The following is a 13,860-nucleotide window of genomic DNA, read 5'->3' on the forward strand; positions in this document are numbered from 1 at the left end:
AAGCTGATAAATTGATGTGGTTTAATGCAAATTATGCACCAAAATGCAATGTTAGTTAATAAGTCTGTATTTATAACGTAAAGATACCAACATTCGCAAATCCGCTATAATTCTACCACATGAACACCATGATTATCCGGTGAGCTGCTGGTTATTCTGTATTATGTGTTCCTCAGGGTGTAAAAGGCTTCTTGCAACATGGACTTCACCATACTGTCTGTATGACTTAATCCTCTACTAGAAAAATAAATGACAGCCAACCGAAATATACTCTTAAGGTTGCTGGATTTTATTTGACAGTGAAGTGTGGCAAACATCTGGGCTTAGTGAAAAGAAATGAGAGCACGGAGAATATATCAAATGGCTGAATATAATGTACCGTTCCCACACTGCCTACAGAAAAATAAAGTAGATCCAGGGAATGGGGTCGGCACTCAACGTGCTCTATCTCCCCCCATCCTGGAACCTAGAAACTCGGGGTATCCTTATTTGAAAGAAGGGAATCAAATGAGGTGCCCCTTAATAGCTGGTGATCACCAGATTGTAATACCCTACACAACAAAAATAATTAAGGTGTCTAGGGATGGAAGAGGAGGGCACAGATCTTCCCATCCTGGCTTCAAAAAAAAAATCTTCGGCCTCCTTATTTGAAAAAAGGGAGGTCCCCTCTTCAAATAATATGGCCTCTTAGTAGTTATTGTTTGGAGAATAACATAATAAACTACAGAAAACATTAAGGTACCCACGATGGGGGAAGGGGGGTATTATAATACACAGATCTCCCCCATCCTTGCTTCAAAGAAGGTTGCTAATAAAAATGATGGCAACATAGTCTCAATATACATATAAAGACGAGGGGAACTAACATCCATTTACATGTACATTGAGACAGTATTGCAGAGTTATGACCAAAGTGATTCAATCTTCATTCTGGCTCCTAGGCATCATAGCCCCTGTTAGTTTGTATCCCTCAGATTGTTGACAAGAGTAATTTGTTAATAAGACATTTTGCAATCATTGTTGTTCATTTACTGCTTCTTTATGGTTACAGATACAATGTAAACTGATCTGCCGCTCTGCAGAATTACCCGTTGCAGAAAGTTGCAACTATGTAAAAATATGAATAAAATTGTAACTGTAGTTTTGTCAGTCTGTTAGGTTCTGTTGCAGGAAATAGGGAAGATGTGAGGATGTGACAATTCAGACAATGTAATCTTTTAATTAACTCCTAACTGAACTAATACTAGTCAGCTGAAAGATTCAACCCAATTCATATCTTAAAATCAGGGAGCTAGGGTAGTATATACTTATATTCCCATCAGAAGGCAGCAGAAAAGTTAACACAAGTACATTTCGAAGCAAGTCATTTGCATTTATGAACTTCCACATAAAATAAATCATTCACTTTTTAAGTGAAATGCCGGAATCTCGGAATTAAGTGTGATGTATGCAGTGTTGCATGTTGAATATGAGAAGAATAGGCTGGGCTGTGATGTGTATCAGTAATTGTGTATTTCTCCTGGCAGGTCAGCCTGGTGCTTTCTTTCCCAGCCGTGCAGTGCCAGGACTTTTCAGGGTACAGCTTGGGCACTGGAGACCTTCATCTGTTTCACCTAGTAACCATGGCACATATCTTTCAGATAATGCTCACAACGTGCCCAGGTAAATGCTTCTCCCGTTAGAAAATGCAATATAATTAGCCGAGAGTCCTGCGAATTTGTGTGTGAAAAACGTCACATTGTATTGATCCTGGAGAAGGAGATTTATGGATACTCATTGGTGGAACAACAAAGTGATTGTTACATTTAGTCCACTGTAAGCATTTTTATTCTGCTCTAGGCCTTGTGGTCACAGACATCTTTCCATCTGACTCTCTTCCATTACATTTTCTTAAAGGTGAACAAACTAGTGACAGTTTCTCATATAGATACATAGGAACTGGCAGTGCACAAAGCCTTGTTGCTAAAACAGATAACAGAAGAAAGAGTCTTCCCTGCTTTCCCATCCACGTGCTAACATCCATTTCTCCTTCAGCAGTAGAGGGTACAGAGATGATGGGTTATGTTGTGTCACTAGGGGGCAGGCACTGGATGACAGAACTGATCCCCCCTTCCCCCCTATAAGCCTTCTGTTCCTTACTACTGCTACTCAGTTTTGTCCAGTGCCATAATCTGTTGCCCGTCTCTGCCGCTTTGACTTCTGATCGTATGCCGTGTGTGACCGCATGGTACTCAATATCATCAGTTGGGGATGTTGACTATTCTTTTTGGAGCTCCCTCTGATCCATCTGTTGGATTCTCAAAGACCTGGAGAGTACGTTCAGGAGTTGACAACACACTCGACCATGGCAGTTGGATCTTATGTAATGAGGTTTCGGTGCACCAAGCTTGCAGAGCGGCCACCTGAATATCCTGCAGGAAACTGTTCATTCTTGGGCTTTGCTCTCCATCTATTGAGGTGGCTTTGGGACATCTGCAGGTGAAGGGTATTTTTGTACCTACCATTAAATCCCTTTCTCCAAGTACAAAAATTACATTTTACTAAGAAGCTCATTGATCTCTATTTGAGCATCTGTCCAAAATGGAAACAATGAGAAACAGATTACATGATGCCTAGCTCTTAGTTTCAGCTTTGCAGTCTTCCCCGCACATTGCTGTGGCTTAAGCATTCAAGAAGGGTCCTATGTTACCTGCGTATTTTATTTTACTTATTTTTTTTCAGATGAAGATGGAATGGACCAAGAAAGCCCAGAAGACCAGCATGATGTCTTATCTTTGTATAGGACAATCTGCCAGTGTACTGGAAGGTGAGAAATAATTTGTTACCTCCACTGAGTGCAAAACTAACTCTGTTTTATTGTTCAGTTAAAAAAGTCACCCAGTCATTGCCTGTGACATATTAATTTGGCAGCCAAAGTTAGTTTTACATGTGTATATGAAGGTGGGAGTGAGACAATGTAATGAATGTCCTATAGCATAGGGCAGCTGATGGGAAAGGGACTAGGGACGGAGGCAGTGTAACACAAGTGTAATGAATGTCCCATAGCATAGTGCAGCTGATGGGAAAGGGACTTAAGACCAGACAGTGAGAATAATGCCAGGTGACAAGTTCTCACTGACAGCAGGAAGGATGCTGTGTAATTAATAAAGTGAGTGAGCACAGCGCAGTCACACAGTCTATGTAGCAGGTTAGTGTGTGATTGGATGGTGATATCACACAGTGAGCACAGTGCAGTCACACAGTCTATGTAGCAGGTTAGTCTGTGATTGGATGGTGATGTCACACAGTGAGCACAGTGCAGTCACACAGTCTATGCAGCAGGTTAGTCTGTGATTGGATGGTGATGTCACACTGAGCACAGTGCAGTCACACAGTCTATGTAGCAGGTTAGTCTGTGATTGGATGGTGATGTCACAAAGTGAGCACAGTGCAGTCACACAGACTATGTAGCAGGTTAGTCTGTGATTGGATGGTGATGTCACAAAGTGAGCACAGTGCAGTCACACAGTCTATGTAGCAGGTTAGTCTGTGATTGGACGGTGATGTCACAGAGTGAGCACAGTGCGGTCACACAGTCTATGTAGCAGGTTAGTGTGTGATTGAATGGTGATGTCACACAGTGAGCACAGTGCAGTCACACAATCTACGTAGCAGGTTAGTGTGTGATTGGATGGTGATGTCACACAGTGAGCACAGTGCAGTCACACAGACTATGTAGCAGGTTAGTCTGTGATTGGATGGTGATGTCACAAAGTGAGCACAGTGCAGTCACACAGTCTATGTAGCAGGTTAGTGTGTGATTGGATGGTGATGTCACACAGTGAGCACAGTGCAGTCACACAGTCTATGTAGCAGGTTAGTGTGTGATTGGATGGTGATGTCACACAGTCTATGTAGCAGGTTAGTGTGTGATTGGATGGTGATGTCACAGAGTGAGCACAGTGCAGTCACACAGTCTATGTAGCAGGTTAGTGTGTGATTGGATGGTGATGTCACACAGTGAGCACAGTGCAGTCACACAGTCTATGTAGCAGGTTAGTGTGTGATTAGATGATGATGTCACACAGTGCAGTCACGCAGTCTATGTAGCAGGTTAGTGTGTGATTGAATGGTAATGTCACACAGTGAGCACAGTGCAGTCACACAGTCTATGTAGCAGGTTAGTGTGTGATTGGATGATGATGTCACACAGTGCAGTCACGCAGTCTATGTAGCAGGTTAGTGTGTGATTGGATGGTGATGTCACATAGTGAGCACAGTGCAGTCACACAGTCTATGTAGCAGGTTAGTGTGTGATTGGATGGTGATGTCACACAGTGAACGCAGTGCAGTCACACAGTCTATGTAGCAGGTTAGTGTGTGATTGGATTGTGATGTCACACAGTGAGCACAGTGCAGTCACACAGTCTATGTAGCAGGTAGTGTGTGATTGGATGGTGATGTCACACAGTGAGCACAGTGCAGTCACACAGTCTATGTAGCAGGTTAGTGTGTGATTATATGGTGATGTCACACAGTCTATGTAGCAGGTTAGTGTGTGATTGGATGGTGATGTCACACTGAGCACAGTGCAGTCACACAGTCTATGTAGCAGGTTAGTCTGTGATTGGATGGTGATGTCACAAAGTGAGCACAGTGCAGTCACACAGACTATGTAGCAGGTTAGTCTGTGATTGGATGGTGATGTCACACTGAGCACAGTGCAGTCACACAGTCTATGTAGCAGGTTAGTCTGTGATTGGATGGTGATGTCACAAAGTGAGCACAGTGCAGTCACACAGTCTATGTAGCAGGTTAGTGTGTGATTGAATGGTGATGTCACACAGTGAGCACAGTGCAGTCACACAGTCTACGTAGCAGGTTAGTGTGTGATTGGATGGTGATGTCACACAGTGAGCACAGTGCAGTCACATAGTCTACGCAGCAGGTTAGTGTGTGATTGGATGGTGATGTCACACAGTGAGCACAGTGCAGTCACACAGTCTATGTAGCAGGTTAGTGTGTGATTGGATGGTGATGTCACACAGTCTATGTAGCAGGTTAGTGTGTGATTGGATGATGATGTCACACAGTGCAGTCACGCAGTCTATGTAGCAGGTTAGTGTGTGATTGGATGGTGATGTCACACAGTGAGCACAGTGCAGTCACACAGTCTATGTAGCAGGTTAGTGTGTGATTGGATGATGATGTCACACAGTGCAGTCACACAGTCTATGTAGCAGGTTAGTGTGTGATTGGATGGTGATGTCACACAGTCTATGTAGCAGGTTAGTGTGTGATTGGATGGTGATGTCACACAGTTTATGTAGCAGGTTTGTGTGTGATTGGATGGTGATGTCACAGTGAGCACAGTGCAGTCACACAGTGTATGTAGCAGGTTAGTGTGTGATTGTATGGTGATGTCACATGTGAGCACAGCACAGTCACACAGTCTATGTAGCAGGTTAGTGTGTGATTGGATGGTGATGTCACACAGTGAGCACAGTGCAGTCACACAGTCTATGTAGCAGGTTAGTGTGTGATTGGATGATGATGTCACACAGTGCAGTCACGCAGTCTATGTAGCAGGTTAGTGTGTGATTGGATGGTAATGTCACACAGTGAGCACAGTGCAGTCACACAGTCTATGTAGCAGGTTAGTGTGTGATTGGATGGTGATGTCACAGCGCAGTCACACAGTCTATGTAGCAGGTTAGTGTGTGATTGGATGGTGATGTCACACAGTGAGCACAGTGCAGTCACACAGTCTATGTAGCAGGTTAGTGTGATTGGATGGTGATGTCACACAGTCTATGTAGCTGGTAAGTGTGTGATTGGATGATGATGTCACACAGTGCAGTCACAGTCTATGTAGCAGGTTAGTGTGTGATTGGATGGTGATGACACACAGTGAGCACAGTGCAGTCACACAGTCTATGTAGCAGGTTTGTGTGTGATTGGATGGTGATGTCACAGCGCAGTCACACAGACTATGTAGCAGGTTAGTGTGATTGGATGGTGATGTCACACAGTCTATGTAGCAGGTTAGTGTGTGATTGGATGATGATGTCACACAGTGCAGTCACAGTCTATGTAGCAGGTTAGTGTGTGATTGGATGGTGATGTCACAGTGAGCACAGTGCAGTCACACAGTCTATGTAGCAGGTTAGTGTGTGATTGGATGGTGATGTCACACAGTGAGCACAGTGCAGTCACACAGTCTATGTAGCAGGTTAGTGTGTGATTGGATGGTGATGTCACAGAGTGAGCACAGTGCAGTCACACAGTCTATGTAGCAGGTTAGTGTGTGATTGGATGGTGATATCACACAGTGAGCACAGTGCAGTCACACAGTCTATGTAGCAGGTTAGTGTGTGATTGGATGGTGATATCACACAGTGAGCACAGTGCAGTCACACAGTCTATGTAGCAGGTTAGTGTGTGATTGGATGGTGATGTCACAGAGTGAGCACAGTGCAGTCACACAGTCTATGTAGCAGGTTAGTGTGTGTTTGGATGGTGATGTCACACAGTGAGCACAGTGCAGTCACACAGTCTATGTAGCAGGTTAGTGTGTGATTGGATGGTGATGTCACAGAGTGAGCACAGTGCAGTCACACAGTCTATGTAGCAGGTTAGTGTGTGATTGGATGGTGATATCACACAGTGAGCACAGTGCAGTCACACAGTCTATGTAGCAGGTTAGTGTGTGATTGGATGGTTATGTCACACAGGGAGCACAGTGCAGTCACACAGTCTATGTAGCAGGTTAGTCTGTGATTGGATATCGATGTATCGCCATCTTGACTAGACTTTAATAGGTTAATCTCCTGTTTGGGCTATTTGAACACTTCATGCTGGTGCGGTCGTCTCATAATGTGATATAAAGCTTCTCCACAAAGATAATATCTGCTTCCTAGTGAGAACCACTTACGAGGTCCCTGAAAGCTGTTCTTTCTTCTGCTGTAAAATGATTTAAAGTAATTATCAATCACTTATCTGTTTCCTTGTAACATTAAAGCACAATGAAGTGGTCTTCCGGCTGGCATCTTTACAGAGCAATAAAAGTTGCAATTCTGCCCTTCCTGAGGTGTTCGGCTCTGTTCTTCCATTACCTGAATGGTGTCCCAGCACCAGCGGAATTGCCAGGTATGTTAATGTCCTTACAACATATTATGCTCTAGTGAAGTTTTCCACTTATTTAATCGCCAGTCTGCACAGTAAATATAGAGCTTCTGTATACACTTAATGTTCTTACTGTTTATGTATCCCAGGATCAGATATTCAGTAATGTATAAGTACAGGGAAGCTAACCTAGCTATGACCTGTTGGATGAAAACGTTTCTTATCTCCATGATTATCCCAGCACCAGCTTGTCTGTCCTGTAGAGATCAGATACATTACACAATCTGTTTTCTTTTTGTACTTGTAGTGAGTGGATTGAGCCAGATTGATCATCTTTGCAGTTACCTGTCATTGCCAACCAACTTAATCAGCATTTTTCAAGAAAATCCCCAAGTGACGGATGCGCTCATAAATAGGTAATCGTCAAAATAGCAAAATTAAATTTAGTTTATTAAGCTTAGAATATTTCAATCTTATGGCTATATTATGTACGCTATTGAATCTTTAACAAAGGCTCACCTTGTTGCCTGGCACAAGAGACCAAACGCTTTCATGATTCAGACCTTTCCAATGTTGAATCAAGTTAAAGCTGTCTCACTAGCTTTGTGGGGGGAGGGGGAGATTGGTTGTATAGCGGGAGGGGGGGGGGCTTTCTTTTTTTATGTCCAAAAAGTTATTTTACATTTAGTAGTGTTTTTAGTTGTTGTTTTGTTTTTAATATTCAATTGACCTGTGGACGATGGTAAAATTCCCCCATATGTCCAGTGCATGGTGTTAATCCAGTTTTTGGACAAAATGAAATTAGATCACTTTTATTAATGTTGGCCAGAAGTGTCCTTCCATAGCAGCTTTATTGTTTCTAATTAGTGTTCTGAAATGGTTGTATATAAGTGCCTTTTCTAATTGATCTATTTATATTAGTTGGTGTAAACACAAGGAGGTGAAAAGATATCTGAACAGTGATTGGACGGCCATCAGGTAATCTGCTGCATCATTCTGATCATCACTGTGTGTGTTATAACAAAGTATAGTCCGCTGCTTAAGTAGTTGTAAGAAGTACAAGATAATATATGTAGCAAGAGGGAAATCGTTTAAAAATATATTTAAAATAATTTAAAAGTTTTTAGCGAGATTATTTTCACATTTATTAATGTTACATATTGATGGATCCTGTATAATAATGTTGTCAGAAACAGACTAGGTGTTGGGTCAGGGTTACATGATGTTTAGAGGTTCCTTTATACTTTTACTGTTAGTAGTAAAGTGGGCAAAGGAGACTGTATATAAGTATACTTCTCTATGTATAATAACTTGTGCTCATGTTTTTAAGCATTTGTTTGAAATAAAAGAAAAGAAAGAAGGTAAACAAATCATGCAATGTGTCCTTTCCATCTATTATTGCTGCTATTTAGCTATCCACGAGAGTCCAACAAATTAATAGACCTCCCAGAGGACTACAGCAGTCTTATCAATCAAGCCTCCAACTTTTCGTAAGTAGCAAAATATTTAGCAGCTTCGTATGATCTGCTTTTGAGCTTGTTACGTCCGTGAATGTTGGCTCTAATATGTCTGTGTATTTGTCTCAGGTGTCCTAAATCGGGCGGTGATAAGAGCAGAGCCCCCACCCTGTGCCTGGTCTGTGGGGCTATGCTGTGCTCACAGAGTTACTGCTGTCAGACTGACCTGGAAGGAGATGACGTGGGGGCTTGTACGGCGCACACGTATACCTGTGGCTCAGGAATGGGGATCTTCCTCAGGTCAGTATTATTATTGTTACTACAGTAATACCCGATATAGCAATATCTTTCAACTACAATATAGTGCTGCTATACTTTTATACAGTCATTCTAGGCATTGAAGGGGTGTGGAAAGTATTGGCGTTGTATTAGGTTCTAATCATAGCTACTCACTTTCTACGCTCATTACATATCTCTGCTATAGTATCTTTTTAAAAGTGCCAGTTTAAACCTGATACTTTGATCCAGCAGGGGGCGCAGTACCCTAACATCAGTCTACCACAGTTATATCACCACATGTAATGGTCTAATGATTGCCCTGAGACTCGTGTTATTGTCACCACTATACATGAGAACTCCACTCAGAACTAAAAGGGGAGTTAAATGGGTACATATGAAAAACAAGAATGTACTTAGCCTGGGTGCATCAATCACCGGATCTGCTGGGTCAGCAATGACTGTAAAGATCTCCTGTCGCGCCCCTCTCCTGTTACCGCTCAGCCACGTAGGATTGCTTTTGCCGGTATGTGTCTAAAAAGCCAATTTAGGATCCTAGTGTGTTTTGGTTTTCCAAATTCTTTCCATTCAAAATCTTAAAGAATTATTAAAGAAACCTGGTAATGCCCGATGACAAATGGACAGGGCACGTTAGAATAGTTATCTATAACTGTTTTCGTTTTTTGTCACTGTTTCCCAACGCCAGTCCTCAGGGACCTCTAACAGTGCAGGTTTTCCAGGTGACCAGTGATATAATTATACCACCTGTGGATCTTTCAAAATGTGTCAGTTATTAATGAATACACCTGTGCTCCAGCAAAGAGATATGGAAAACATGTACTGTTAGGGGTTCATGAGGACTGGAGTTGGGAATGGCTGGTTCATGTGGAAGCATGGAAATCATTTTATGGCCTGAGCAAACGTGTCCCAGTTTTACATTTGCTGGTGATTAATGACCGTTTTATGTGACAGTGTCATGTGACACACTATGTCCAATGCAATGTCAGTCTAAGACCAGAAAGGTTGACACACGGGTATATAGATTTGTATTGATTTTTGTTGTGTTTCTACAGAGTGAGAGAATGTCAAGTCCTCTTCTTGGCTGGTAAAACTAAGGGCTGTTTCTACGCTCCTCCGTACCTGGATGACTATGGAGAGACCGATCAAGGACTCCGGTACGTTCATGATCACTCTCACAGTTTTCCCATAGTACAGTCAGCCACAAGAGAACCATTGTGCCAAGCATTTAGCTGGTTTTGGGACAATGAAATTACCAACTATAAGCTCTCTATACTAACAGCATCTGTTCTGTCCATTTAGACGGGGAAATCCTCTACACCTCTGCAAGGAGCGGTTCAAAAAGATCCAGAAGCTGTGGCAGCAGCACAGTATCACGGAGGAGATCGGTCACGCACAGGAAGCGAACCAAACGCTGGCCGGCATCGAGTGGCAGCATTTATAATACAGGAGTTTCGGGGGAATTTTTTTTTTTCTTGTCTTTTTTTTTTTTTTTTTCTTCCTTTTTTTTAGCAGTCCCATTTTCTAAAAACAAAAATATTGTGACTCCCTATATGGTTATTGTATAAACAATGCAGATCTTTAATTTATATTACATTATTTAGTTGGAATAAAGCAGAGTTTTTCTTAAAAACACTACAAACATCATACCTATGTCAGCTTTCTTAGTTTGCCTGCTCGCTGGGCTTCCAGTACATAGGTAGGGGAAGCCAAGGCCGGTCATACCAGAAGACGTTTAGCACTCTTAAAGGGACATTATCATAAGAATTGTGTATTTATTATTTTTTTTTACCTATTTTTGGGGGAGATCTAGTTTTTAAATTCTTATTTTGTGCAGATAAATATCTGCATTTTTACTATTTTATTATTGGAATAGTTTTCGGTAATGAATGGGAGCTGTGGTAGTCTCCTCCTACAGTCCTATGGGCAGTAGCTATATCGTCACTCGTAGTTTTGTATACCTTGGGGTAGCGTTGGCTGATTGAGTCAGTGGTACAAGCCAGATCTGCCTGCTGTGCCATATCCTTGTGAAGATTCCAAATCCGTTACACAGAAGAACCTTTTATTTTTGTACCCTTGAGTAATATGCCGTTGTCTTACATTGAGAAGCATGGAGATCACATGATAGTGTCCCTTTAACTCTGTTCATTTATACCCACCGAGACCCCTCATTCTGTCGGCTGAACACTGCAGTGCCAGACTTTAAGGGTGACCTTTTCTTTAGTACAGTAATTTATGAAATAGAACCATTGCTGTGTTATAGTAAAGAGATAGGGAAGAGAGATCCAAACGCATTCAAGGCTTTCGATACACTGACATGTCAAGTTATTTAACACGAGTAGTATATATTTTACTTCTAGCACCTGTCATCCACATTATCTGTTCAGATGATTTCTGGACCGGCGGGACCACCGTTTAAGTAAAGATTATGCTCAAGCGGGTGACGTGTGTCTCTCTCACTGTTATGAAGCTACAATGCCATTCTGCTGGCATTTGTAGTTCTATAATAGCTGTATAGACGCCATAGTCCTTGCCTCTGGATTACAGTATCCTCAGTAGAGTTCACCCAGATTGACCATCGTCTTTGCGTTTCAATTACACTTGTGACTATAGACTCCTCTCTGCCCGAATTTTGAGATACTTTTTGCCTTTTTTATTTGCCTGTTTAGTTAGGTCTTTGTATCCAACTATATGGATGTACTATTAGCAGTTTTTCAGTCAATCTCTACAGATATTTTTTAAATCCCATAATGAATGACTTTCATCTGGTCACCAGAGAAGTTTGTTATTTTATGTACTCTCTGAATAATTTACAGTGTCCTATCTGTAATAGTGTCTCCCGTGTGACCCCTTGGCTGCTGGATGTCAGGCAGATGCTGCCCCCGAAGTCAGGCGTTAAATTATACTTTTTGTTTTTAATTATGTTAGCTGTAAACTAGGATTAAACTTCTGGAGCGATGATTTGGCAAATGTGGCACCTATGCTGTTAACACATCAATATGATGTCCGTAGACGGTGTAATACCAGGACGGTGTAATACCAGGGCTTGTAAACACTAAAGATGCTATCGGAATTTGTATGATAGTTTGTCAGTGTTTTAGGATTGATTTAGTGTCCATATCCACCACACCAGAGTACACCCAGATGTGCCTATGCACAAAAATAACAAGTTTGTGGGTGTCGGAATTCAAAGTTTTAGGATTAATTTGCAGACGCTTATAGTGAAGTCCTCTGTTTATTTGGGAAACACACGATTATCAATAATGATTATTAGGTAGACTTACTATACATCTAGGATTCCTCTAGCCATCCATTGCAGAGGCTTTAAATTTAAATGGCTGTGCTCTTGCCCCCTGCAGAACTAATGACACTTGACTTAGACCACGCATTACGACATTGACTACCAGGTAGTCTCGCATTAAATAAAACCATTTAAACAGGGTCACTTTCCATACAGAAATTCGCTGCTGTAAGAACTTTTATATAAATTGCATTGTTTTTATATATGTTCCATAATCTCCCACCTCCCCTCCCCCCACCTTTATCCTTGTCAAGAAATTTGGCACATTGGTGATGTAGCTGTGAATGTTTTGGACGATTTGTAGTCATTTAAGAATTGTGGTGGTGTGACTTGTAGAAGAAAGCTAAAAATCTTCAGTTTTGCCATTATAAAAGTTATAAAACACCATTGTGTAATCCGTAGACGTTGCCTACAGTGGAAGCAGCCATTTTGTTTGAACAATAATGAGAATGCAGTACCTCGATCCTCTGTGATGTCACTGGTCCCTGGTGAGCCGCTCGGCTTCATGCCTCAGTGATGTCACTGCTTCCTGGTCATTTGATAGGCTGCCTTCTCGAGAAGAGTGGTTCAGCCACAAAATGGCCGCCACTACTGCGTGGACGTGACAGGAACACTTTAACATTTCAAATCCCCCTCGAATGCCATTTAGTGTAGGCCACCTTTTATTTTTACATCCTTAGTGTTTCTTTAGTCCATGAACTATGAGACTCTCCTTTCTCTCGGCATGTATTTATGTTTAATGTAGAAATATTCATGTAAAAATATGTATGAATGGAACTCAATTTGAAAGAACTTTAATTCTTTAATATACATGAAATCTTGTAATATTTGAATGTAACATATGTATAAAAAACAAAATACAGGACTTATCCAAAATAAACGCATTAGCTGTTCTCGTTTTCATTGTCCTCTTATTTGACCTCCCCTAGGTTCTGCTGACATGGACCAGCTCAGCATTGAGGTAGCCCAGATATGTCAGTGTTAAGCGGAGGATTAGCCGGATACTTGTAGCATGAGCAGGTACAGGGCCAGAATGCAAAGATGATTATGATATTAGTGTTAATAAGAGCCAGGTGTAAAGCTCATCAGCTGAGCAAATTATACCCTGTGCGGAGTTGGCACTTTCATTGTAGTCAGTCATGTACCCCCATGTAGGGGGTCATTTGAAGATTACTGCATGTGTCTACGCAGTGTCCTAAAACAGGCAGGACACACTGAGTTTGGGTGTCAGGTGAGGTCTTTTATTGTCATTCATTTTCTCACCTTCATTTAAATTTGGCTCCCAAACTTTTATACTGTACTTTACACCTGTTTGAGGAAGCTCTTACATTATTTAACATATGAGTACCCAATTCTTCTGATGTCAACTGGTGCATTTATTTTAAATTGGGGAATTTAGTACGTTGTTTTACTCTATGCAGTTACTACCAATATGTCAAGGTGAATCTTCTGTAATAGAAAACAAGGTTTCACCTTCTATGTTCTTCACGCACCAACAACAGAAAATGTTTCCCTAATGGGGACATCCGCTCCTTTAGTATATCCGTATACCCCATGTAGAAAATGTGGGGTGATGACCTCCCCACCTCACTGTATCAGTCCATCTAGTCCTATTCCATAGAGCTCACCCCACCCATATTGTTGTAGATTGAGGATGGGGTAGGTTAGGACATGAGGGAGGGGGTTTCCCAGCAGTGAACATTT

General features: G+C 41.7%; 1 protein-coding gene across 4 annotated transcripts in view; it reads left to right on the top strand.

Moving 5' to 3' along the window:
- UBR2 (ubiquitin protein ligase E3 component n-recognin 2) overlaps positions 1–13,049 on the top strand; it is a 71,951-nt gene extending 58,902 nt beyond the window's left edge. For all 4 annotated transcript variants that reach the window (XM_075204185.1, XM_075204187.1, XM_075204186.1 and 1 more), the window contains exons 39-47: positions 1,527–1,662; positions 2,722–2,806; positions 7,001–7,128; positions 7,412–7,520; positions 8,026–8,082; positions 8,517–8,594; positions 8,691–8,861; positions 9,911–10,012; positions 10,158–13,049. In XM_075204185.1, coding sequence (XP_075060286.1) covers positions 1,527–1,662; positions 2,722–2,806; positions 7,001–7,128; positions 7,412–7,520; positions 8,026–8,082; positions 8,517–8,594; positions 8,691–8,861; positions 9,911–10,012; positions 10,158–10,299 — 1,008 coding nt within the window. In that variant the 3' untranslated portion in view covers positions 10,300–13,049. The remainder of the gene's footprint in view (positions 1–1,526; positions 1,663–2,721; positions 2,807–7,000; positions 7,129–7,411; positions 7,521–8,025; positions 8,083–8,516; positions 8,595–8,690; positions 8,862–9,910; positions 10,013–10,157) is intronic.
- Positions 13,050–13,860: the final 811 nt, after the last annotated feature.

This window comes from Mixophyes fleayi, chromosome 3 (assembly GCF_038048845.1).
Source record: "Mixophyes fleayi isolate aMixFle1 chromosome 3, aMixFle1.hap1, whole genome shotgun sequence".
Lineage (NCBI taxonomy): Eukaryota > Metazoa > Chordata > Amphibia > Anura > Limnodynastidae > Mixophyes > Mixophyes fleayi.